General features: G+C 35.8%; 1 protein-coding gene across 1 annotated transcript in view; it reads left to right on the top strand.

Moving 5' to 3' along the window:
• LOC148950062 (pecanex-like protein 1) overlaps positions 1-27,312 on the top strand; it is a 102,793-nt gene that overhangs the window by 14,835 nt on the left and 60,646 nt on the right. Inside the window, exons 4-7 of the mRNA XM_089091771.1 lie at positions 2,869-3,014; positions 4,566-4,663; positions 9,386-9,867; positions 11,376-11,525. Coding sequence (XP_088947897.1) covers positions 2,869-3,014; positions 4,566-4,663; positions 9,386-9,867; positions 11,376-11,525 — 876 coding nt within the window. The remainder of the gene's footprint in view (positions 1-2,868; positions 3,015-4,565; positions 4,664-9,385; positions 9,868-11,375; positions 11,526-27,312) is intronic.

Here is a 27,312-nt window from a genome sequence, read left to right as displayed (position 1 = left end):
TTGCTGTCATCAGTGTGTTATCAGACGCCACGTCGGTACCTCTGAAAGCTCTCATATCTTGCAGAGTGAACCGCCATTTTTTGTTAATCAAACTGTGGTCGATTTGGTCGTGTCTTCTCCCGTCAGGAGAAATCTACGAATGTTTATGGATTGTTTTGTACTTCTGTTATTAGTTTCAGTGTAAAATCCACTAGCAGCGTTCCGTTTTCATTCACCTCCCTAGCCCTGTACTTCCAATTACCTCTAGGCAATAAGATCTATCATTCCTCACTTTGATTGTTGAAGTCACCGGTGAAACAAATCAAGCCATCACCAGGAAAGTCTTTTGCCAGAACTTGAAGGATTTTGCAGAAGCTGTCCTTCGCTGCATTGTCAGCGTCGTTTGTTGCTGCTTAGTATGGGGCTACGGTTAACTTCGCGTTGTTACCTGCAAATCGGGCTGTGATGACCATTACGTTAATGGGAGTCCATTTTGTCAAAGCTTTTGAGGTTGTTTTAGAGAGCATTATAGCGACACCCGCTTTTGTTTCTTCTTGATGCCACTGTATAAAAAAGTTTACCCTGTATCCAGGTTTTGTTTCCTGCTCCAGCCCTGCAGATCTCAGAGAACACTAGTAGATCTGAGTCATAATTATCCATTTCTCTCACAACTTTATTCTATTTCCAATGTTGAACCACGGCTCTGACATTCGAGAAACCAAGTTTGATGGGATAGTTTGCTTTGAAGAATCAAGCTTGGGACTGGGTGTAATAACTTTTTAGGTGGTAATTAATCTCTTCTTAAATTTTAAGCAGAGCAAAACATCACATCCTCTCTTCTTTAAATAAAACATATTCAAAATTATTTTGGTAGTAATACAGGGATCCCGTTATAGTAACTACAAAAGTGCCCTTGAGTTCCTAAACTCACCCACTTTGTTGGAGAGGATCTAATCGGAGACATGGTGTAATAATAGAATTCGCAAAAGTGATATAAGTAAACCAGAAACACAAATATTCCCCGATCTTCCACATTAATAAGCAGACTTGCCAGGTATCAGCAGACTAACCAGGCATCAGAACAAACTACAACCTGTCAATTGTCGTATGAAACGATTTGCTAACTCCTCCGTGATCTATTTCGTTAGTGCATTTAACAAGTGACGCTTTTTTGTGGTTTCTTTGTAACTGTGAAAGTGGCATAATCTAGTGTTCTGTTTTTTGGGTAACACTAGCTATTTAAATATATGAATACGAAATGCCCGATTTTACGTAAGATTTAAGATTTATGAGATTTTACGTAATCAGGATAAGCCTTTCATTTTTGAAGAGGGAAATAGTTTAGGATTTTCGGCCGTAATTGTCATATTTTTTCCCATACATAACTCTATGTTCATTTGGTGAAAATAGAGTATAGTAATCTCATTCTAAAAGTAGCACATACGATTAACCAGCCTTCTATCTCTAAAGCTTATAAGTATTTTTCATTGGTGTTGATTGCATGACTAAATCAGGGATGATAAAAAACACCCGAAAATTCCGAATTTTTTTATGGAATGGCCGAAGTAGAAGCTTTAAACCAGGAATGTCCAACCTACGACCTGCGGGCCGTACGGCTGCTTGAGATTTTTGTACCGCCCGTTAGTCATTTTCACTCCAAGAAGTATTTTTTAGCAGAATTTCTGAAAATTGAAAAATGCAATCATCTAAAAATATTTTACTTCATCTCATAATTGTTTTTACTTATGCCGCGCTTAAACAGCCTTCATACACCATACACTAATTTTGTTTCTTTCTGTGTGTGTCATTTGTTCCTATTTTCAAAGATGAAATTAATGGCTTTTAATTGTTTTTTATGTAGCTATTTTACTAGAAATTTATTGGGCTCTGTGACCTATTGAATTATTTCAAGTGAAAATGGGACCCACTATAAAAGAATGGCCGTCTCTGTTTAAAGTTTGAACGGTATGGGATAGGTGAGGAGTAAATGTCACATTGCACACTCAGCAAGTCCTCATTATGCATAGACATCGGACCCTTAGAAATTATGCACTTTGTATTGAACTTTTCCTCGAGTTGTCTAGAGGTCGAATCCCTAAAATCAAGGCCGTTTTCAGGGGAGGGGCTTTGACCCCCCCCCCTCCCCGATATGTTTGTCTGATTCGTAAAAACGCAATAAAAATGCATAAAAACGCATTTTTGATGTGTTTTTTAAAGTTTTTGTGCCCCCCTCCGTCCCGAACAAAATGCAGGATACGACCCTGCTCAGAATATTGATGTCAAACAGCCTGCAAAGATGAAACAGATAAGCAGGATGTCCTAAATTATCAGGAAGGGATCAGGAACTCTGGGTTTGAGGCCGAAAAAGACCTGAAAACTTTGAATTTTTTTGTGGGAAGTGGCGTATGTATAAGGTTTAAATAGTGTGGAATGGACAAGACGGACATTCTAAATTAGGGATGCAAAAAACAGAACTGCTTGAAGTGGCTGCAGTAGCAGCTTCAAACATTGTAGCATTGACAAGGTGTTATCGCCAGTTTGTCCTTGTCATGTGGCATAATACCGTAACCATTTTATGGCATTAGTGTTGGAATTAGTCAATTTATTTATTCAATAGATTCACAAAACAAAAATACTTTAACATTGTCTCCCCTGTAAGGCTCTATGGCTAGGAAAAAATAGAGGATAAACAAAAATAAAACAAATACATAAAAAAACATTTGCTATGATTCCCAACTTTAAGAAACTAAAAAAACAAAAAGACAATTCACCCTAAAAAAAATTAGGTAAATTTTATGAAATAAAATTTTTGTTAATTAATGATTTTTTTTAAATTTGTGTTTATTTGCATGTGAAGTGGTAATAACATTATTATTTTTGTTATATTAGCTCAGGAGGAAGGAGACACTGGAGATATGTTAGAAGATGGTTACCAAGAGGAAACACTACCAGGAAGTAAAGAAGAGTCACCCAGTGTTCACGAAAAATCGCCTTCTATCAAAGATGAGACTGAACGACCCTCCATGAAGTCAGGGGTAAAATTTTGTTCAGCTACGTCTGTCTTCGTTTTGGTTAAAAGTTTTAATTTAATGAATGACCACTTTTTCAAGCATAAACACTTTGATATTCAGTGTAATTGATTTTTAATAGCAAAATGGACTTCTAAGAGAGCTTCTTTTATACAAATAGTAAAATAATGGTTACTTATCTGTTATTACAACAACACTCAAGAATTACAAAACAATTAGCTTAGGCTAAGTGGGAAACAATTAGTGGGCGACAGGATAATTTGAGCTATATATTTGCACATTCGAAGGGGGGGGGGTGGAAGGGGCTAAATTATTTGGACAGCATAAAGTTAGAAAACAATTCCTACTTCATAATATGCAGAATAATTGTAGCTAACACATTTTGCATGCAGATCCGCTATTGCACGTTTTAATGTAAAAGCTATAAATAATTAGCATATAACACATTTAAATTAAATAATTAATTAATATTAGTATATTAATTAAATAATTAGCATTTATAATCTTTTTTGCAGAAAACCTTAATCCAGTCAGGAAGCTACCCTGAAATTCAGTCTTGTAAGGCCTATGTCTAAAAAAAAACTTTTGAATATGTTGGAGGGAGTGCCACTTTCTTTTGCATAGTATTCGTGTCTATTTACGGATATCTTTACAAGAACAGTCATTAAAGTCACAAAATTACAATTTTGAGGAATTAAAATTTGACTGATTAGCGGAATATGGAGTTTCCTGTAGCATTTAGAAACATTTTTTTAGCACAAGAAATTTCTTGTCAGGAAGTAGCAACTTTACGGGGAAGCTCTGAATAGATTGGGGAGGAGGAGGAGCTTCAGCTGTGTTGGCCTCAGGGGTTTCGTACTGCGATAATTTTTGAGTACTAATGGTAAGACTAGTTGGAAATTTCTCGGTTTTGGGTCGAAATTTGCTGGGTTAAATATTGGCCCTGGAACATTCTTGATCTACAATTTTTAAGGTAATTTTCTTGGTTTAGAACAACCTTGAAAATGACTTTTTTATAAATGTGGCAAAGTTTCTCACAAATCTGAATTTTAACTGTGGGAAAGTTTTCTATAAAAAAAAATCCTCCTAATGTCTTGTACAAACCCAATATGAATGAATAATTTTACTTCCCGAAAAACACACAAAGTGTTAAAATGGAGTAATAACAAAAAAAGAAAATAACGAAAAAGAATTCGGTACCCTAAACATATAAATACAGTAGAAAAATAAATATATTAGATAAATCAATATACTAGAAAAATAAATACACTTCAATCTAACAAAAAAAAACATTCAATAAACTATTTTCGTGACCTAGAGTACTCATAAACTGAGACCGATGCTGTTCAATAACAACGAAGGGTTGTGCTACCCCAAAACTAGGCAAAAGCCGTCGGCTGGTTTCCCATAAAGGGATACCTCGCATCATAATAGAAACTTCGCATTACGGAAATGCAGGTGGCGGATAGATATTTTCTCTGTTTGACTAAACAGTTCCCAGAAGGGTGCTAATACTAATAAATGGGGTACAGCAAACGTATTATATATCCTTCCTAGAATTGCCCGCTTAAGCCTAGATTTACACGAAGCAAGAAGTTCGTACACCCTTCACAGTCTTTCACTCACAAACTCAAGCAGGAGGGACCTGGTATGCTGTAAGCTAGAACCAATTGGTAGGCTAGAACCGTCTAGTAAGTAACTCTAGACGTAGGTTTTAAAAGATGTGATCCAAGGCAAATATTTTCAGCAGATGAACGACCAGTTGACTTTCCTTCGTCAACAACTTTACTCTTTTCTGGGTTGAAACTAACTCCGATTTTTCGTACTCATAACTTAGAATATCAAAGTTCTCTTCTATAGCAACACAAGTCTTAATAAGGTTCAGTACATCATCTGCATAATTAGCTGATAACAGATTAAGGCCTCTGAAAATAAAACTAGGTGTAAACTTTTTTGGGCCACTCTTATACGAACCCGATAAAGCACATAACTATTAGATACAGGCTGTTTAACAACAACGTACAGTTTACCATACAAACCTTATATATACGCACTATTGACCGATTCACACCACGAGCCTCAGCGCTCGGCAAGAATTGGGAGTGTATTCGGGAATCCAATGCTCGAGAAACGTCATATCCAGCCATAATCACCTTTTCACCACTTTCTTCTATTTCTACCTAAACTTTTGTAATAATTGTATGGACATGTTCTCGGCTATAATCCTTTTTGAAACCAAACTGATGGTCCATTGTTGAACAAGCTTGGTTTATATTATCAGTCAACAGCAGTTCCGACAACTTGCGCAATGTAGGCGACATAATTATTGGCCTGTTTGAACTGCAGCTATTTCTATTTTTCCCCTTCTTGGATGTAGGGGTAACAACACTCGCACAAAGTACATCGGGAACTGCTCCACAATTAAAAAATCATTTGACACAGAAGCTCAAGATGGCCAACTAAAAATTTAGTATCATATACTAGGTGCAGGCCGCGTGGCTTATCAATTTGGCGAGATTGTTTCTTTTTCATTTCCTTTATATAATTAAATAAAAAAAAAAAGTTTTTTAACTGAAAGTAAGGAGCGACATTAAAACTTAAAACGAACAGAAATTATTACGTATATGAAAGGGGCTGTCCCCTCCTCAACGCCTCGCTTTTTACACTAAAGTTTTTTATTGTTTAAAAAAATTAAGTTGTGTGACAGAGTCAAACTTTAGCATAAAGAGTGAGGCGTTGAGGATGGGACATCCCCTTTCATATACGGAATAATTTCTGTTCGTTTTAAGTTTTAGCGTCGCTCCTTAGTTTCAGGTAAAAAAAAATGTGTTTTTTTATTTAATTTCTGAACGTTTTTGAATTAATGCAGCTTTGGTTTTGGCTCTCCGTACATGAATAATTAGAATGAAATTTGCATATTAATTTTACTTGTTTTGGCTAAATGGCTTTCTCGAAATTTGTTCTGACATAACTTACGTAACGAACTTCTATATTTGTATGTTTTCATTATGTATATTAGGGAGTTTACTCCTAGTAAATACCTCGCTCTTTACGCTAAAGTTCGAATTTTGTTCGAATCACAAACCCCCTGAATCACAAGGCCGGTTAATTAGAATAGATAGCTCTTTTGAAAGTACAAAAAAAAATTTTAGCGTAAAGGGCGAGGTATTGACTAGGGGGCGAACCCCCTCATATACGTAATAATTTCTGATTATTTTAAGTTTTAATGTTGCTCCTTACTTTCAGTTGAAAAAACTTATTTTTTCTTATTTAATTTCTGATCGATTTTAAATAATGCTGGGAAATCCGGTGCCCCCTTCATAGAAATGTCCCTTCCCTCAAGGAAACATCCTACATGGAAAGATCCTCCCCTGTAACCCTCTCCTCCCCTCCCCCCACCCGCCAACACAAAAAAATACCACCTGAAAAGTCTGTATATTCGCATTAACCAAAACAAAAGGTAAAAAATGGGCAAAGTTCATAACTTGCAGCCCTTCCCCCGGGAACTGTGGCGGATCAAGTCATCCTCAAAGGCATAATAATTAGATTTACGACAATGCTGAACAAAATGGCTATCTCAAAATTTTTATTCGGTGACTTCGGGAAAAAAATGAGCGTTGGAGGGGACCAAGTTGCCCTCCAATTTTTTTTGTCACTTAAAAAGGGCAATAGAAATTTTAATTTCCGTTCAGATGATACCTCTCATGATATTATAGGAATACTGGATTGATACTATCACCCCTGGGGAAATAAAAAAAAAAAAAAAAAAAACTAACAAATAAACACGCATCCGTTATCTTTCTTCGGGCAAATAATACAAAATTCCATATGTTTGAAGATAGGAGATTTAAACTTCTGTGGTAGGGTTTTCTGATACGCTGAATCTGATGGTGTGATTTTCATTAAAGTTCTATGACTTTTTGGGGTTGTTTTCCCCTTTTTTTTAAAATAAGGTAATTTTTCTCAGGCGCGTAACTTTTTATGGGTAATACTAAACTTAATGAAACTAATATATTTGAAATCAGCATAAAAATATGATTCTATTGTTGTATCTATTGGTATCCAAATTGCGGTTTTTAGAGTTTTGGTTACTATTGAGCCAGGTCGCTCTTTACTTACAGTTGTGTGCTCTTTATGAAACCACGAACTATCTGATAACGGATAATTGAGGCAGTTACAGTAAAATCTAGGTCATGAGAATTTTCAAAAAGAGCTTCATTCAATTGAGCCAAACAGATAGGAGCAACTGGGACCTAGCGTTAGAATTCTCGGCCACGTTGTAGTTAAATCACCGGCTATTACGACAATGGTGTATTTGTTACAGGAATCGAGAATAACTTACATGAGTTTAGCACAGAATGATGTTTATCTTCATAATCATGAATTTGCCTAATCATTATTTTGATCAAATTTTTAACATTCACTTGTGTTTGTTGTTGTAGGTATCATCTCTTTCAAGTTTTCTGCCAACGACTGAAAGACGATTCTCAAACGTGTCAAATTTGGCCTGAAGTCTAGTCAGTTCAAGTGGTGGCTCTGCTGCTTTTCAAGGGCTACATGCAGCCGGCTCTCTTGAGCTTGGGTAAGAATATGTAGCTTTTGTTTAGTTTTTTTTTCCGAACCATCATTTGTAGAAATTACTAGCTGCCAAACTATTCTCCTATTTCATACCTACAGTCAAAAAAGGAAAAAGAAAGATTTTTTTTTGTCAGAAATAGGTAAACAGTTGGTCTAAAATGGCAATAAATGCATAGCAGTAAACATGAACGCACAGTAACTATTAGTTGAACGCCTAAGTGAAAGGTTTATTAAGTTTAGCAATTGCTAGGTGGACTTAACAAATTTTTTGCTGAAATGTTCAGATATTGTATGCATTGTTTCACTTATTCTCTTGCATCGAAATGCAATTTCTCAGATTTATTTCAGCAATTCTGCCAGCAGTTTGAGAGATTTCTCAATTTTATTTCAGCAAATTTAGTTTCAGCAATTTTGGTAGATTTATTTTAGCAATTTTAGCAGATAAAAATAATTATTTTATTCCAGCGGAAAGAGTGAGAGACGAATCCACGTCACTGCAAGGTTATATAAGTGTATTTTCATGGAAAAATGACGTTTTTGTGACACATTATGAGGTTTTTAGATAGCTAATGTCTTTTTCTACGCATTACTATACGGTAAAAAAAGAAGGTGAAAGCAAATGAAAATGGAATTAATTAAGAAACTAGTTATTAACTTAATAGCTGATTGGGACAAAGAATTTCTTGGTTTGACTGCGAAGCTGACATGATACTTGTGTATATGTTACTTTTCAAGAATTTTTGGCAAGCACAAAGAAAGATTATGATCAATTGAAGCTAAAAATTCTACCCGAGAAAAGTAATTTGGCTTTATTCTCGGCAACTGTTGACTTGCGCTGATCAAGGTTCTGCTCGGGTGGTCAATGTCATATTCATCAATCCAGTTTGAGGTTCACACTTTCCGTGAAAACCATGGAGGATTAGATCCTTATCACTTTCCACCTTAAGCTGGGAATCGGCTGACTAGGGGAAGAATAGGGCAAAACGAAAGTGTTGCGTGTTGCTTCTGTAACAAACTAGGCTCGTTCTTAAAGAAATTCTTTACTCCTATTTTTTATTGCTTTTCGATTGTTTCACTTTTAGCATTGACGGCCATAACATTTGCCCTTAGCAAGGAAGCCAAATTTTGCAAATAGCAATTTGTTTCTCTACAATCAACAACACACCCTCACTGACTCGAATGCGGAAATTGCACATTCAAATCCTTACGCACCGTAGCTCACAGCTAATGATGTTTTCAAAGTGTCATTCCGTAATTTAAGCTACTTAAAGTAAGAATGGGTCTATGATTGGTAAGCTAAAACAATCCATCAATCAAAAACAAGTTAACATTCGTACGGATCTTAAGTAAATCAGTTTGTTAGACCTACATCTTAGGCAGTGTGAAACCATGGTAACTCATGATAAATACTCGACTGTCTGCTATAAAATTGAACAATAACTCAGGAAATAATAACGCAACTATCTGCAATATAATTACTCAACCATCTGCAATATAATATAATCAGGTTCAATGGGAAGTCAAGATTTTTTTTTATTGATGTCTCTTTTCTTTTGCCACTGTTTTCGCGGTTTTGCTTGTAGGTCTTTTTGTGATTTTGTTTCTTTTCTTCAATTATTTTGTGCTACTATTTTGTATGATTTTGTATTACGAAAAAAAAGTATCATTATAGCGCGTAATTCAGAAAACGCTTTGTAACTTCATACGGTATTCAACTTAAAAATACTATTGAATTTTTCGAACTAGTGTAAAATCGCGGGATAGGACTGTTATTATTTGATTTTTTTCTGTATTTTTAGGTACATATTGGAGGAATCTCCTTTAAGGCATCCTAAAGGTCGTAAACAGACAGTTAGGCGAACACAAAGTGCTGTAGTAACCTCACCTGGTATGGGGTCTTATGAGCCTCCCCCTTCACATATTGTTAGTTTAGATCCAATTGGTCGAAGTGATTTCCTGCGCCCTTCAGATGTTCGACGTCAAACTAGCTCAAATATTAAAACAATAAGTGAAAAAGATGAAGGGGGAAACTGCGTTGAAAAAAACAGTGAGAAAGAAACGCGAGAAGAGAATTGCACTGAAAGGAAAAGTATGGAAAGGACTCGTAAATCTCCTTCAACTTCGAGTAAAAGTCTTGACAAGCCTCTACAAGTGACATTTGCTTCTGATTTTACGGTTGTACCAATTAATATTGACATTGAATCAAATGGCTGTGATATTAACGTTCCTTCAACCTCAGGGAAAAACAAGGACCATGAAGGTCCTGAGAAGTTAAAAATGGGTAATTGCATATTTATTTTCTTTTTGGGACATTTTGGTCATAATCATAATTGAACCGGTTCAGTCCTCAAGAAAGGGGATGGGAAAAATGGCTAACTTCCAGTGACATAATTTTTCAATTCCTCAGGAAAAGGAAGGTTCTTATGACCAAACATGGTTGAGGATTTTGTAACAGACCTTCATTTACACTCTTCTTAGGTGTCTCTGAATTATATAGTTTCTAGAATAATTGTTTTCTCTTTATTCCTGAGAATATGGATTCCTTAGAATAGGATTTTATCTCATTCTCGGCTAATACCTTAAATTAGGTATGCTTTTCCACATCACACTGCCTTTCTATGACGAACAAATAAATTTTCAAATGGGGATAAGTCCATATATTCAGACAGTGAAAACAGGTACAAAATCTGAAAGTACCCTTTTCACTGTCTAAATAAATGGACTTGCCCCCATTTGGATGTTTATTTGTTCGTCATAGACTTTTGTACCTGTTTTCACTGTCTAAATAAATGGACTTATACCCATTTGAACGTTTATTGGTTAGGATTTGATCTTTAGGGAGTAGTACGCAAGATTGCGATGTAATACACTATAAGGAAAAGAAACAATCTTTCTGTTGATGTAACTTGGTGCCATCTATGTTCTTTTACTCCATGCATAGATTGTGCTGATACGTAAATACGTCTGTTTTATAAGTATGCAAGGGAATAAATGATTTCGGGATCCTCCCCCCCCCCAAGTAAATCTAATTAGTAGAGATGATACCTACCGACTTGGAGGAAGAGAAAGAACCAGCTTGGACCTCTGTCAAGACTTAAAGGCTGAGAAATTGATGAGGTTATACCTAGTTCTTGCAGAGATGTTTTGTAAAAAATAAGCTCTTTTCTCGCAATGACAGTACTTCAATGACTAAATCTTAGACAGTGACTAAGTATTAGAGATATCAGGGTCAAAGCACCTAATTGACTATTGACTTTCAGTTGAAAAGCTTGTTCTTTTTTTATTTAATTTCTGATCGTTTTTTTATATAATGCTGGGAAATCCGCCGCCCCTTCATAGCAATGTCCCTTCCCCCATGAAAACTTTCTCCATAGAAAGATCCTCCCACATGACAACCTCCCACATTTAAAACTAAAAAGTCTTAGAAAGAGACTTACCGTTCATTTGGGCATTATTTAACCTTTTGTGTATTTGCATCGGACCCTTTATTTGTAGTGGTCTTCTTCTCTTCTATTTAACAGCAGGCGGGCTTTTCCCCGCCTTCTGGTTCTTTTCCTCTTTTTCAATTTGTTCTGTTTCTTCTCGTTCAAGATCTTCTTTGGTTGCTCTACTTTTATTCTGGCGCTCCCACTTTTTTCCATCTCTCTCTTTCCCTCTCCTCCCTTTTTCATTCTATCTCTCTCTATCATACTCTCCCTCTCTTCCGGTCTCTTACTTACTCTCTCTTTCTCTTTGTCCCTCTTCAAATCTTTATTTTGGGGGTTTCTTTACTGTATCTAAAACTTTCAGGGGAGCCACCACCTATAGAGATCACTGTTCGCGAAGAAGGTCAGAGTGATGATCGTGAATCGAAGAGATGGAGTATGTCCAGCTTCATGGGGCTCAGCAGGCTCTTTAGGCAGGGCGATAGCTCTGAAGACCTGTCTTTTTCCTATCAAGGTTTGTCATGTTTATTGCTCAATAGCTTAGTGGTGTGTTAGCTACAACTATCTTGAATAGGGCCTGTAAAGTTTTTTTTTTCAAGTCCCTAATAATTACGTTTGTTTATTGATGGTAATTTTGCCTTCATGGATGATATTAGTGTCTGCAACTAATCTAACTAGATTCAGTTTTCACTGATTTCAGGTTTATTTTTGGAGTTCGTCAGTCGCTCACATTTTGTGCGTAATGCTTTTTAACAGTTTTTTTTGGTGCAACTCTATGCTAAATCCTAAAAATATAGCCACAACTATTTTAATGTCTAGTGTCTTCGGAACAAGATTGTTAGAAAATTAGTTTTGTATGAAACGCTATAAGTTTCACAAAAAAAAAATACCAAAAACACTATAAATTAATTTATATGGTTGTGAGTCAAAACTAGACTGTTCCCATGAATCAGTAATCTTACAGAACTAACTCACACGATCTTATCACCGTCGGAGCAACATTCACACTTAGAATAGAATAGAATTTTATTTTAAAAATTTCTTTCACAGCATGTTTTGCCGAATTTGAATTTTCGTCCAAAAAAAACACTATATATATATATATATATATATATATATATATATATATATATATATATATATATATATATATATATATATATATATATATATATATATATATATATATATTCGAAGGCACTATACATATATATATAATAAAAAGCATACACACATATATCATCAAAAGAACGTGATATTCACTTTGAACATAATTCATTGTAAAAAAAAATATATGAAAAAGGTCAACACTTAATTAAAAAGTCAAAAATAAAAAGCAAGAGAACAGTAAAATTAATGAAAATACATAAAAAAAATTGATAAGTCAAAAACTTAGTTAAAAAGTCAAAAAGAAAAAAAAATCGATAACAATAAAACTAAAGACTAATTCTCCTGGCTATTGTACAACTCAACAAAACTCGGAACAAAACTCTTCCGATACCTTCCATGTTTAGTGAGGATGGGAGTCAGTTTGAGGACTTTTTGGGATTTTATACGGGATGGTCTGTTGCAGGCAGGAAAGTAGGGTTCGGGGATAATGGAACGTAATCGAGGAACAGACGGGGTGTTGGTACCGAAACGAAGGCATAGGAGATTCCTTCTCTCGGTCAACATGGTGAGCTTGAACTTACCTAGAAGATAGTGATATGGAACCTTCCCTTCACCATTTATTATTCTAAGTGCTCGTTTTTGGACATTTTCAATCTTATAAATATGCTCTGAAGAAAGACCAAAATGCCACACTGGACAAGCAAACTCCAGTATAAATTTTAACAAAAGTTTTGGAAGGGAAACCGTAGGGGTAGCTTGTTTGAGGATATTCCGAACATGGGCATCCCACTTAAAGTCAGCGGTAATTGTAACCTCATATAATTTAATGCACGTGGCAGAGATTTTGGAAGAAAAAGGTTTATGAAAGCAGTAGGTTATTTTGACAAGTTACTTCTTATAGTAGACGATTTATTAACGTTAACGTTCATCTCATACAAATAAGCCTCCATCGCGACGTCGTCTATTAATGTCATAATTGAGCTTTTAATATTTCGTCGACAAACCTAAAGTGCAGACAAGTGGTCCACATACTTCCATCGCTCTGTGTGGTCAGTCATGAGGCTATTAATCATTATAAGAAATAAAATGGGACCCATCAGAGTTCCCTGAGGCACCCCAAAAAAGATAGGAAGGGGATCGAAATAAACATTTTTATATTCAAGTACTTGAAAACGATTTGTCAAAAAGGAGGTAACAATTTTAACTAGAAAAGGACTCACTTGAAAGTCCGTCAGCAGTTTATTTAAGAGGATATTGTAATTAAATAGGTTGGACGCTTTCTGGAGATCAATTAATAAAAGATCAACCAAGTACCAGAGTTTCAAGGTTCTTAAAAACGGTGTCGAGAAGACTAACAAGATACTGTGAAGTATTTGTCTCCTTCAGATTTTCAAATTGTTGTAAGTCAATAAGAATCTCTGCCTTTAACCAATTAGCTATGAAACTCTCATACATTTTTGAAAAAAAAACTGGGGTTAAGGTGATTGGTCGGACTCTGGTAAAATCCTTCACGCCTCCCTTCTTTAGGATTGGAGTACAATAGCCCAGCTTCCAACACGATGGATAACATCCGGAATTACTAATATCATTAAAAATACTAACAAGGGGTGTTGATAGTTTATTGGGAAAGCTTTTATTAGATCAATTGGACAAATACTATTTCTTTCTGTATTTTTTCCATTGTTTGCTTCACCGAAATTTCCGGGATTTTATCTTTTGGAGTTTCAGAGATTAGCTGATTTTCCGAGAGAGGGGGGAACGTCTGCACAATGCTAGCTAGGTGTTTATTAAGCTCATTTGCTGTCTGTTCAGGCGGTTCATCCAGAAGAAAATCAAGGTTCTTGCACGACAGACGCCTTATTTCTTACACTTTCTCAAACCATTGCTGTGGCTTGCTTTGTTATATGTAATTTAATTTATTCTTACCTTAATGCAAAGCAGCACGACGTATTTCCTTCTTAATTTGTTTACGGAGGGTTAAGGCTTCCTCTTTCTTTCCAAGGCGAAAAAGTTTTAGTTTCAAATGGATTAGTCCTTTTATTTTTTCATTAATGTAGGCCTAAGGTTTCTCTGAGGAACATACCTTCTTGGTAACCTCTGGGAAACAATTTCGGTAATGTGTCATTAATTTTGTTTGAAACAAACTAACCTTTGAATTAAGATTTACACACGACAAAACATCATCCCAACTCTCGGATGTAATCCAAGATCCAAACTAAAAAATACCTTGACTTGTTATTGGGCGGTACGAAAATTCAGAAATTGAGTAATTTGTTTTGAAAACTAGCAGTGGTTTCAAATGTAGCATGAAATGATAGCTACCACCAAGGGGAGGAAGTGTAGTTGGAATATTGTAGAAGGTATTGAGGTTGGTGCAAATAACATCCAAACTGGTTTCACCCTTTGTAGTAGGGAAATCAACAATTTGCTTAAGCTTCTGACCATTGCACAGATAATTAAGACTTAGTTCGCTCGCGTCTCCTGCTATAAAAATGCCGGCATTTGGATACTTCGTCGTCACAAAGTCAAGACTTGCTTGTAGCCTGTCATGAAAATTACGGCAAAAACAACCATTCTGTCTGGGTGAATAATAAAATGAGCAAAATTATTAAATTAGTGTAAGGCCGCGGTAGGCATTTGGGTTTAGTAGATATCCAAATGATTTCATCGCAATCACCTAGTCTTGGTACATGGATATGAGTAGGAGATAGGCAATCCTTTGCGATGATCATTACTCCTCCTGCTTTTTTCCCCAGTGGGTGGTCAACCGGGCGTAGCTTTATAAACTCGTGAAAACCAGTCATTTTAAGGAGATCTGGATTTTGTGCCTGGAATTCAGTAACTGCAATTACATCAATAGGGTTCAATTTTGCTGTTGCTTCTAACTCAAATAACTTTTCAAAATTTAAACTTTCGGCGTTCGTAAGGAGAAAAACGGGGAAACGGTGACGTTTTTTTTTATCAAACTCTTTAACAACAGGTTTCTTCAAAAAAGCTTTGTTCTGAGACAACTTTGGCAGGGTGTTGGTATTAAAATAAATGCTGGGAGTGGAGAGAACATCCACTAAAAGTGAAATACTATCATTCGGATTATTGTAGGGAGGTTTGCCGTAAGACTCAGACTCACCACCCTGAACCAAGAGACTACTAAACCGGTTTTGAAGTGAAAGGGGTAGAGGGTCACTTTTGAAAGTTGGGGGTAAACTGGGAGAGCCGCAGGTAAGAATTTGCAATTTTATAAAATTTTCTTCTATTAAAGAGGGGAAACTTTAGCTTTCATCTGAAAAATCACGTGTGATCAGTGAAGCATTCCGATTGGGGAACCTCGACAGGGAGACTTGAGGAGTTTGAGAATTTCCTGGGTGTGGTTTTAAATTGATATTATGATGCTGTGGAGAAGAAGGGTAAGTGAAGGATTTACCTTCGGGATTTGGAGGAGGGGGAACAGGCAAGGATTCAGATGAAGCATGATGATGAAGGTGCGACTTGTTTCCAGTTGGCGGGAAGTAAGAACAGTTGGATTTATCAAAAGACCATTATTAAGTGCAAAAGGTCTCAGACCTGAGTCAAATTGACAGGGTGGGCACGAGGTAAAAAACGAATGGGTTGGAGGTGGGTTTTCGCGGAGATAGGGTAAGAAGGAGGCAAATTGGGAGGACTTTTGATTGGGAGGAAAGGGGGGATGGGAAGGTAGGAGAAGGAGGGATGGGTACTGACGTTTCTAAGAGGCTGGGTATAATATTGGAACGACGATTTTTCTTGTTCACACTTGCTCATTTGGTACTGCTAGTTCTGGTAGCATTTCTGGAATTCGTTTCTTTATTTCTGGTTTTTACATTTCTAGATTTCTGGTAACATTTTTGGAAGTCTCTGAAAAGTTTGTCTGTTTTCTTCTGAACATCTTTATATTGGGCTGAAAAAGGATCCCTTACACAGAATACAATCTGAGGACCAGTGGCTGTTCTGGCATTTCTTGCGCCGAGGCAAAGTCTTGATTAATGCACCCCCCCCCTGTCTCCCAAAAATTTTCAGGCGAAATTTTTGCAAAATTTTAGGTTTGTAGCAAAAATTTTCATTTATTCAAATCTGACTTCATAATTTAGCCTCTGAAAAATTATTAATTATCTCGTCTCAGTTGATTGCTTTTTGGAAAAATGAAAACTTCGGATTCAAGTTGCTTATACTTTTTGCTAACCTCGCCCTCTACTTTATATAATAGAAATAAAATTTTAGAAATTACAAAATGATTATAAACGTTAGATTATTTATTTGAAATTTTGCGTCCCTAAAATGTCTGCGCCCTGGGCTAATGTCCCCTCTCCTTTAATAATAAAGGAAAAATAGATTGAACTTCAATAACTCTCACGGAGCACAGAGGAAGAAAGAGAGAAAGAAAGAAAAAAAGAAGAAAACTGACTGACGGAGATCGGGAAGGGATTTACGAAACAAATTATAAATAAATCAATAATACATTTAATCCCTGCTACTTTAAGTGGAAAGAACTATTTCTTTTACTTTCTTTTTGTATATAGAATGATGGTGATTCATCTGCTATATCAAATAGCTTCTATTTGTTGGCAACCTGGGAAAGTTGATATCTCAGGCTTAGTCTTGATCGCTCATTTTTAACAAACGGGAAAAGGTACTTATTCCTAGCTGTAGATAAATGTGTATGTTTATTTTTAACCAAAAGTTTCATGCTGTAGAAAAAATTATCACTACATTGGATGTTTAAAAACCATATGCCCAAATTAAGGTGAACAATTTGTTGCAAATCAAGAATATCCAGAAATAAAAAAGATGTTATAGTTTCAGATAATTTTTCTGTCTTCCTAGGGTGTGTTAAAAAATGGTCCAGGATTCTTATTGATTTATTTTGAACAATTTGGAGTCCTCGTAAATGCGAAGGAAAAGTCAACATCCAGACGCTCGGGCAATATTGAAAATAAAGTTCAACTAATGAAAAATATAAAGTCTTCATGATCTGGTACGGAAACAGAAACTTCAGTCGATGCAAACAACCAAGATTCCTGGACACTTTTGCCACAAGTTTACTGATATGTGCTTTAAACGACAAAGTTGAATCTATATAAATACCAAAATATCTGAATACATCTACTCTTTTTATGGAGGAAATTCCAATCTTAATAGCTTGAAATGACACACACCTCACTGACTTCAAACTTCTCCCAAAAACAGTAAATTCTCTTGGTTAGGTATTAGTCAATTATCATGAAACCAAGAATTTACATTCAGAGCAACAGTTTCGAGGGACAATCGTTGGTCTTCCTCATTGTCCATCTTCAAACTAATTGCTGTGTCGTCTGCAAGCAATATCGGTAATTCTTCTTCTGAAGGCATGTAATTTGGAAGATCATTTATTTAATTAAAAGAAAGTATCGACCCCTGAGGTACCCCTATATTTTCTAGTGGAAAAATATGGGATGATTCCTCACCAACTTTGACTTTAAAACTTCTTTCAGATAAATACGATTTACTAAATCAATAGCTATTCCACTAATTCCTATATTTCCAACTTATCAAGAAGATTGCATGGTCTATTGTATCAAAAGTTTTTTTTTATGTAAGAAAAAAGTTGCCGCCAGATAATTAACATCCATAGCCTCTGATAAGAAATGGTGTAAAGCAGCTACCGCTTGCTCTATTGACTTACCACTCAAGAAACCAAATTGATTGGAAGAAAAAAAAATCATTCTTCTTCAGAAATGAAATAAACCTACTCTTTACTATTTTTTCAAAACCTTAGAAATAGGTAATTAAATTGTAATAGGCCTTATTTACTTAGACTTAGGACTTCCCACGCCGGTTGGCGTATAACGTGGCAACGATGCCTCTCCACGATGACCTTTCCAGCGTCTTCGGCCAAAGTTAATCAAGGGTTGTTTTTGAGAGCGCTGCATCTTTTTCTAGGCATCGTCCAAGTGTAACCTTCTGTCATCTGCGCCGTCGAACTCCTAGAGGAGTCCAATACCAAACATCATGAGGCAGACGATTGCTGCCCATTCTAGTCATGTGTCCCCAATATCGCCATTGACTAGTTATGACTTTATCAATAACGAGTGGTTGTTTAGTCTTCTCTCTAATTAATGAGTTGTTAATTTTGTCCGTCGAGTTGATTCCGAGAATCCGGCGAAGGCAATTATTTTCATAACTTTGGATTCTTTTTTCTACCTGTTTTGTCAGCACCCATATTTCAGAAAATATTAGTACTGTCAGGACATTACTATTCAAGAGCCTCAGTTTCAGTTTCAAAGAGAAAATGGCACTGCTCCAAACGTTTCTGAACTTATCAAATGTGCTTCCTGCGCACGGGATACGTATGGCAACTTCATGCTCGGGGCTTCCATCAGTGCTCACTAGACTCCCAAAATATCTAAACATCTCTACCTCTTCAAATTCCTTTGCTTTAACTGTCAGTGGCTCAACAGATAGTTTATTCACATTATTGCGCACGATTTTCGTCTTTTGCGTGCTTATTGCCAAACCTATTCGTTCACCTACTTTCGAGAGCTCATTTATGTTGTACTGAAGCTCCTCTCTTAAGTGAGAAAGGAGCGTTATATCGTCTGCGAAGTCTGCATCAAACAAAGTGCGATTTTCATTTAACTGGATGCCACCTATGAAGTTACACGTCCGCAGTATAAAATCAATGAGCATTGCAAACAGTACTGGGGACAGAATGTACCTCTGTCGAACGCCTGAGTTGACCTTGAACCACTCAGTCAAGTCCCCATCATCGGTTCGAAAAGCACACATTTGTTTATCATATAACGCCATTTTAATTCTGATCTGGGGGTCTGCAGAATCTGCAGGAGGGGCAAAGTTGAATATTTCGTGGAAATACTCTTTCCATCTATTATCTATTTCTTCTTTGCGTGTTAGCAGTCGTCCCGATTTACTTTCAATCGCAGTAGCAGTCTTTTTGAAATCTCTTGTGATCTCTTTTGTTATGCGATAAACTACCCTGCTATCACCTTTATTATGCCCTGCCCTGCTTTGTCACCTTTTTTAAATAAAGGTAAAAATTTAGCTACTTTAAGATAAACTGAAAAAAAAGCATTTTTATGCAAGAAGTAAAAATATAAAAAGTGGCTGAGAAATTACAGCAGCTAAATCTTTAAACAGAGAAGTCGACATACCATCACATCCTGTCGAAAATCCATTTTTGAAACTAGTAATAACTTTTTGGTACTCCAAGAATTTGATTGGGTATATAAATATAGTCCTATCTACTTTGTTGGGTAAATATTTTCCATGATCATGTGTTCCATCAGAAATTTGACCCACCAGATTATTTCCAACTTTCCTAAAATGGTCAGCAAATGCATTCGCCATCCCTTTCTCATCCGTTATTTTAACTCCTTCATCAATTGCAATGTGAGATGGAATTAACTTGTTTTAAAATTATTAATTTTTTCATTTATTATTTTCCATGTATTCCGAGGTGAATCACATTTACGAAATTCATTTTGATAATATAGATCACCATAGTTTGATGACGTTTTTGAATATTGCTTACTTTTATGCGTTAATATTTGGAACTTTACTAAAAAAAAAACGTAGGAAAAATTAGCTCCTACCCATGAGATAATATGTCCCAGTTTACCCCATCATTATGTTCCAGTTATGGAGGGTACCTTGATAACTTGCACAGAATGACTGACTCTAGAATTTTGCCAGTTTAAAAAAAAGTAATTGCGCTATAAATCGGTAAAAATTTCAAGAGAAACTAAGATGTTCAGGCTATCGATTGGTCTTTAAAGTGTTTGGATAGCTTTATCAGGACTCGAACAATACCCAAAAGAAGATTTTTGTTTCAACTATAGCCGTTCTCCCTTTCCCTCAGCTTTATCGAAAATCAGACAGATTCTCTCAGGCTCGTAGCCTTTTATGGGTAACATTAAACCTAATGACAATTATATATTTGGAATCAGCATCAAAAGTAATAAGCCAATTATCAGAACTCTGTTTTTCAGAGTTTCGGTCACTATTGAGCTGAGTTGCTCCCTACTTACAGTTTGTTACCACAAACTATTTGATAATTTAGTTTCATGAATTAGGACAAGACCAAGGAGAAGATACCTAAATATTGGATACTCGTTAAAAATTAAAAATGGCATTCCACAATAAGGGATTAAACCCTTGACCTGACCAATTACGTCATCTCTTAGTAACCAAGCTTGTCCAGGAGCGTAAAGTTGTCTGTCGTCGGATTCATTTTTGTCGCCTTTGGTCAAAAATCTTGCGGTACCATTTTCTCTTTCATGGACACTTATAACCCTATGTACAATAGGAATATCACGCCCTTCGATTTCGAAAACTACAATTTCGCCTACTCGTATTTGTTCTTCATGATTTGAAAAGAAGATCCAATCACCACGATGAAATGCTGGCTCCATACTTCCACTTAAAACAATAGCATGTAGGCATTTACAATTGGTCACTACCATCAATCCTTTGTGGATCATCAAGAAAAATGACAAGTTCATCAAAATAACTAGTGTTTGATTCAATATATGTCTCACTTCCATGGTTTACAATTCCTTCTTTTCTTTTTTTAATCCTCTTGCTTTTAATCCAATTATACTCAATAATAGACAAAAGACAAACTGGCTTATTTTTAGGAGGTACATTTTAAAGCATGATCAAATAAGTAAATAATTGACATATTTCGAATCACAAAAAAAAATTGCACTTAGAAAAAAGGAAATAGTAGGGTCGTGCAAACATGATATGTGCAATATCTGTTTTGCTGTTTGATCAAAAGCACGTCATAGAAACTAAAAGCGATACAACCACCCCTGGGGAAAAATTATGTATTTTTTCTCTTTAAATGTATGTAAATGTGACGTTACTTACAGTAATTTTTTCCTGACATGAATTCAATTCGTCTTTCCTGCTTGTCCTTCACAGACGCCAAAATATATTCATTCCATTCAAGGGTAGTTCAGAATTTCAGGCGTGAATTCATCGTCTCCCTCCTATGTCTCATGAAGGACGCTAAAATAACGCTTCTTCATTCTAGGATGAATGTCAAAAATTTCTTTTGAATTAAGTACTTTTGGCGTATGTTCAATTCCCTTTTCCTTTTTATCTTTCACAGACTGACACACGTTATACTAACACGTTCCTTCATTCCATTGAGATTTTGCTTTGTCTTCCAACCACAGATTGGGTTATGCAACATTTTCTTTTGAAATTCAATGTGATTGTTGTTATTTCTTATTCCATGCCTTTTCCCTTGGCTGTCCAAAGCAATTTATCATCTTGTGTAATTACATAAAGGTTCGATATTGTTCATTATACTATCTTTATAAGTGAGCAATAATTGTGTATGTATGTATTTATATATGTATTTTTATCGAAAACGGCTCCGTATATTTTTCGGGAAAATTCGCATCCCGGGGTATTCTGGCCTAAATAACGTTCTAGATAGGTCAGAAGTTTGAGAAAATTTGTTAAGAGCCTTAATTTTGGAAAAAATATTAATGTGAGTAACGTCTTTATATGCATCATCATTTATATTAAAGAACGATTTATAGCCCATGGCAAGTTAGTAAATAGAGTATCGGTAAAGTTAATTATAAATGGGGATTATGTGTAAGTTTCATTAGTATCATGGCTGTAGAGATAGCTGAAACCTAGTAAAGAACAAACTATGGCATATATTGAACTTAGTTAGCTACCAGATTCTCCGAGGTTCGTCTTTTAATATTCCAAATAAGAAAAAGCCACAGGCTTTTGCCTCTTTGTAATTTTTTGAAAATCCGGGTTGCAGTGGTAGCTTGCAACCTAGTAAGAGTCACTTCCCATGGTAAAATTAAAGAATGAACTATAGCCCATAGTAAGTTATTATATAGAGTATCAGTATAGCTAATCCGGGTTGCAGCGGTAGCTTGCAACCTAGTAAGAGACGATTACGTCCAATACTAAGAAATACAATAGCCGATAATTCCTAAAAATAGTCTCAGATCAAATAAAAAAATACACTAGTAGAACCGCCTTGTTTCTGGCACGCCCCTAAGACAACTTGCCTTTGCAAGTTCATGGGTAGGCTAGAAGATTTAGTTGAATGACTTTGTTTCTCATGTATTTTATATATATATATATATATATATATATATATATATATATATATATATATATATATATATATATATATATATATATATATATATATATATATATATATATATATATATATATATATATATATATATATATATATATATATATATATATATATATATATATATATATGTTTATATAAATATGTATGCATTTTGTTAAGTTCTATTTTCATTAATAAAGTTAAACTTAAATAAGATTACTATGCTAGTTTCAATCCGTCCACGATTTTAAAATTTCTACTATCTACTGTTACTAACCAATTTTGTTTGTGACATATTTATTCATGTTCCATATTTTACAACATTTATTATTGACTTGTCTCTACAAGGACTTTTTTTTTCACCAGAAATATGGTGAAAACATTTTTTATATAGGGAAATCTATTTTCTAATTTTCTCAACGAAATATAATGATATAGGGATTTTAAAGGATTTTATGTATGGATTATGTATGGATATATGGAAATATTAATGATATATGGATTTTAAAAGGAAACTAATATACTAAAAAACGTGTTTTTTTTATTTTCATTAATGATTAGTTTTTACTAGTCCGTGCAAAAAAAAAAAACAACCTTGTTTGGCGTCAAATACAGGCAAAAACACTGTTTATGTCGAAAACTCCATTTTTGGACTTTTTCTGCCAAATACAATTCAAAGACATTATGGTGTGTGCGTGGATTTGACAGAAAACTACTTGCGTACCGCATATGCCGTGCTTGTACCGACTGAATTTTTGGTACCAGTTGGGCTACATTTTGCAGGAGCCTTTGGCGCGAAGGGAGATGCTCAGGGGGGAGGATTCCACGAAGCCGTGGATTTTCCAAAATACCGACAGCAAATTTAAAACAATTTATCACGGCGTGTCGATAGAGTTTTAAGCGAAAATTGTTTCAAAAGGGAGCAATAAGGGACTTTGGGAGATTTAGACACTACCAGAAGAGCTCGGTACTGGATCCTTTCCAGGCGGTCCTTCTGGCCCGAAGTCAGGCCGTAATGCCAAACGGGACAAGCATATTCTACCAGCGCTCTGACAAATGTAAGAAAAATACGCAATAGGTGGGGGGTTGGAACACCATGACGAGCAAGGAGTTTAAAAGAAAGGATATCCGTTTGATCATCTCCTGTGTATGTCTTTCCCACTTCAGGTCATGTGTGAGATATATTCTCAAGAGTTTAATATCCATGATGCCTGAAACATTCTGTAAAGCAAGGGATAAACTGTCCCTCAAAAAAGAGAAAGTTAATATGAGCGATTTTTCACGATTGACGATCATTTTGCCCTCCTCAGCTTGACGTGATAAACTCGCCATTATTTTGTCTGCCTCACTTGAAACACTCTTTTCGCCCAGCTCCAGTAGGGATAGATCATCAACGAATTTAAAGCGACCCGACTCATCATTTGCTAACTCATTAACCATAACCAAAAAAAGTAGAGGGCCTAAAATTGTTCCCTGGGGAACTCCACAGTAAATTGGTGAGGGATCAGAATAGGCTGATTTATACTTAGTTTTTTTGCTTCTACCTGAAAGAAAATTTGCAACTATTCTTATCAAATATACATCAACATTAAAATTTGTCAATAGCGTAAGGATAAGGGTTCTGTGGCAGATCAGGTCAAATGATCTCTTTGGGTCAATCGCGATGAGGTTGACCCGGCGTTCTGGTTCATCTAGAGGCTTTAAAATCTTATCAAGCAAACTAACTAAGTAATGGCTTGCTGAACTCTTGGAAATATTACCGAATTGCTGAGGGTCAATTTTATGCAGAATAAAAGTTTTCAGCCACCCAGCGATGAAACTTTCATAAAACTTGCTAAAAATCGATGTCATCGTAATAGGCCGCACACCAGTAAAATCACAGGGGGCTCCTTTTTTGGGGATAGGGGTTATGAATCCACTTTTCCAAATTCGCGGATACTGGCCTGACATTGTAATCTTGTTAAATATTAAAGTTAACGGAGCACTTAAAAATTCAGGAAAAGCCTTAATGAGGTCAACAGGAATATCGAGTGGTGTAATACTGGTCCTCTTCAGTTTTATCAATTTGAGGCGAACTTGAGATTCTGTGATGATTGGGAAATCCATAAGATCTGGAGAAGCATGCGGAAAATCCTCCGAGCTTAGTGGTGGAAGTGACTGAACAATCGCTGCCAGGTGAGTGTTTAGGCGATCTGCAATTTCTTTGTCCGGCTCATCGTAGCCAAAATCCAATCCAGTCTGCGTTTTACCTGTCATTTGTTTTATCCTTTTGTACCACTGTCCAGGCTTAGAATCCAATAAATGAGATACTTCCTTTTGGTAGTACAACGCCGCTGCCTGGCGAGTCATTCCTCTGATTTTATTCTTCAGGTTAGTAGCTTCTTTATGTTTTTTGTTCCTGAAAAGTTGTCTCATTTTCCTGCTTAGTGCTTTGATTTCTTTTGTAACATATGGGCGATCTGCTGAAAAACGTTTGTTAACTTTTTCAGGAAAATAGAAATGGTACTTGCCGAGAAGTTTTTCTTGAAAAGTAGTGGCCATTTCATCAGCATTAGCCGTAGAAAAAATACCGTCCCATTTTTCAGTCGTAAGCCAATTACCGAAACCAAACAATCCACTGTTAGTGATTGGCTGACTTGTAGTTGTTTCTGTAGTGTACGTGACCCATACTTTGCTTATGGGGTGTAGCTCAAGGGTGAAGTGGTAGCTTCCTCCTATTGGGGGGCCTGGGGAGGGTTTTCTGTAGAATTGAGACATGTTAGTGGCTATGCGGTCCAGAGCCGTACCGTTTTGTTTTTGGGCAGTTAACTAACTGTTTTAGACCTAATCCTGCTTCCAAAGACTCAAGTCGTAGTTCGTTAGCGTCACCAAGCAGGAACATACCGCCCGTAGGGTATTTACCCTGTACGTAGTCAGCGCTTTTCTATTCTCGCTTTACCATTCTCTGCAAAAAAAAAAAAAAAAAAAAAAAAAAACTTGTTTGGCGTCAAAGACAGGAAAAACACTGTTTATGTCGAAAACTCCATTTTTGGACTTTTTCTGCGAAAGATAATTTAAAAGACATTACGGTATAGTGCATGGATTTAACAGAAAAGGAAAATACTAAGAAGACGCATAAGGCGATTGCGAAAATACTAAGGCGAATGCTGCAACCATGCAAAACTGCGGCTACTGCTGCAACCATGATTTGGCAGTAAAATGTACTGCCAAATCATGGTTGAAACATTCGCCGCAGCCTTGTAAATAACGAACTCTAGCCTATAGTAACCGAAAATTTAAAAATGCGTTTTGAAATAAACTGTCGAGTGAGGAAGAATCCTCATTTGAAGCTGATTCAAAAATGGGAACTATTATTTCGATTGGTCGTAGTATTAATAGTTCGTTGGGATAAGAAATCTATGGGGAATTTTGAATAATAACCTGGGACACTACAAAAATGGTTTTGGATAGAAATGAAAACTGTACCATTGGAATCACCATAGCCAAAAACCCTGGTTTGGGGAATTACAGTCCCCCATCATGAGCAACTAGGAAAATTACTTTTTCGCATGGGAAGCAGTGATGTGTCTTCTTTGTTTATTCACCTTTTCTCTGTCGCTGCTACCGGGGCGCTGAAACATAACAATGTTAGTTAATGGTTCATTTAAAATGAAATTCCTATATGTCGTCTTTAAGTAAAGACATCATAATCACATTTTAAACACCACAAACTGAATGGTGCATTTATATTACAAGCTACCACAGTAGAGGGGAAAAGGGCTCTTCTTCAGCACTGAAGGATTTGAGCTCAACGCACTCTGTGGTAGCGGTCAGGAAACTGTATGTAGCTAATTATAATACCTGCACTATAACCGTTGTTCTTATCTGAAAGTGTAAACGAAGGTTTTTGATTTCTTTTGATTCGCCCTTAAAACTTGTTTTCTTAATATTTCAGAGGTTGGTAGAAAGATAAAGGTTATATGGGAAATCAAATGATTCCTTTTTATTGGGCTGTCCAGAATTGAACAATGCCCTACTATTTTAATCTCAGCAATGTTCTTAGATGGGTCACATATTTATTGAGATACTTTTTTTTACCTTCTAAAGGTTTCCGGTTTTTTTCCTGCAGTTTCCTTATTCTATTGTAGGAATACAAAATAAGAGACTCGTCGGTCTTTTCTTTTATAAAACTTTTATAATCCTCATTTATAGCTAACTATATCGATTCTTTATATAACTTTATTATAATAATAATATTAAAAACAAAATCCTACCTTTATCTTCGTATGTAAGAAGATGTTAATAACATTTGCTATTCAAGTGTTATACAAAATGAAGTTTTTCGTTAAAAATTTATTCTACTTTATAAATTATTTTTATTAGTTACGAAATGTTTTTAAATACATCAATTTCTTTCAAATTGAGTCATTAAACAGCTCTCTATGAATCTCCTGTGCGTCACTAGCCGGAGAAAAAAAAACAGAAAGAAAAAAAAGATGGCGTCGATGCAGAATATCGTGGCTGCAGCCACTTTTCTTGTTTTTCAAGCCAACGGAGTCTCCTCGTTGTTAAGCCAAGGAGATGTTAGTTTCCTATACAGGGGTTTCGGACAAGTCATTCTAATAGTGTACTTTGGGTTTCGATCGGACTCTATTTTTCGGAGTTATGTGCTACTTTATTTTTATTGTGGGACGTCATCGTCTCTTTCTATGTTGCTAGCTACCGCTGCAACCCAGATAGGTTAACTTAAGGTTGATTAAAATTCAAAATATATATACTTTTGTAAAATGTATGCACCTGAAATTCTGAATGTTTGAAATCTATATGTAAGTAACATTACCATCTAGCTCCATATTCAACATAACCATCTTCATATTCAAGATTATGTATACACGTATATTTTAACAAGATTTTGAAAAGCTGCTTCTCTGGGGTATGATGTCATATTTAGATGATTCTGCTGCTTGATTCCCCGTGGTCCTTTTTTACTAGGTTCCAGCTAGTCTTTTTTAAGTAACAAAAGGCAATATTAAAATAGAATGCACCATCTGACACAAACTGCATCTTCATGTACAAAAAC

The sequence above is a fragment of the Artemia sp. Qi Xiang Cuo genome, chromosome 7, assembly GCF_049724085.1.
Source record: "Artemia sp. Qi Xiang Cuo chromosome 7, ASM4972408v1, whole genome shotgun sequence".
NCBI classification, from domain to species: Eukaryota; Metazoa; Arthropoda; class Branchiopoda; order Anostraca; family Artemiidae; genus Artemia; species Artemia sp. Qi Xiang Cuo.
The sequence above is the reverse complement of the archived record's forward strand: the minus strand, read 5'-3'. Positions and strand labels throughout refer to the sequence as shown.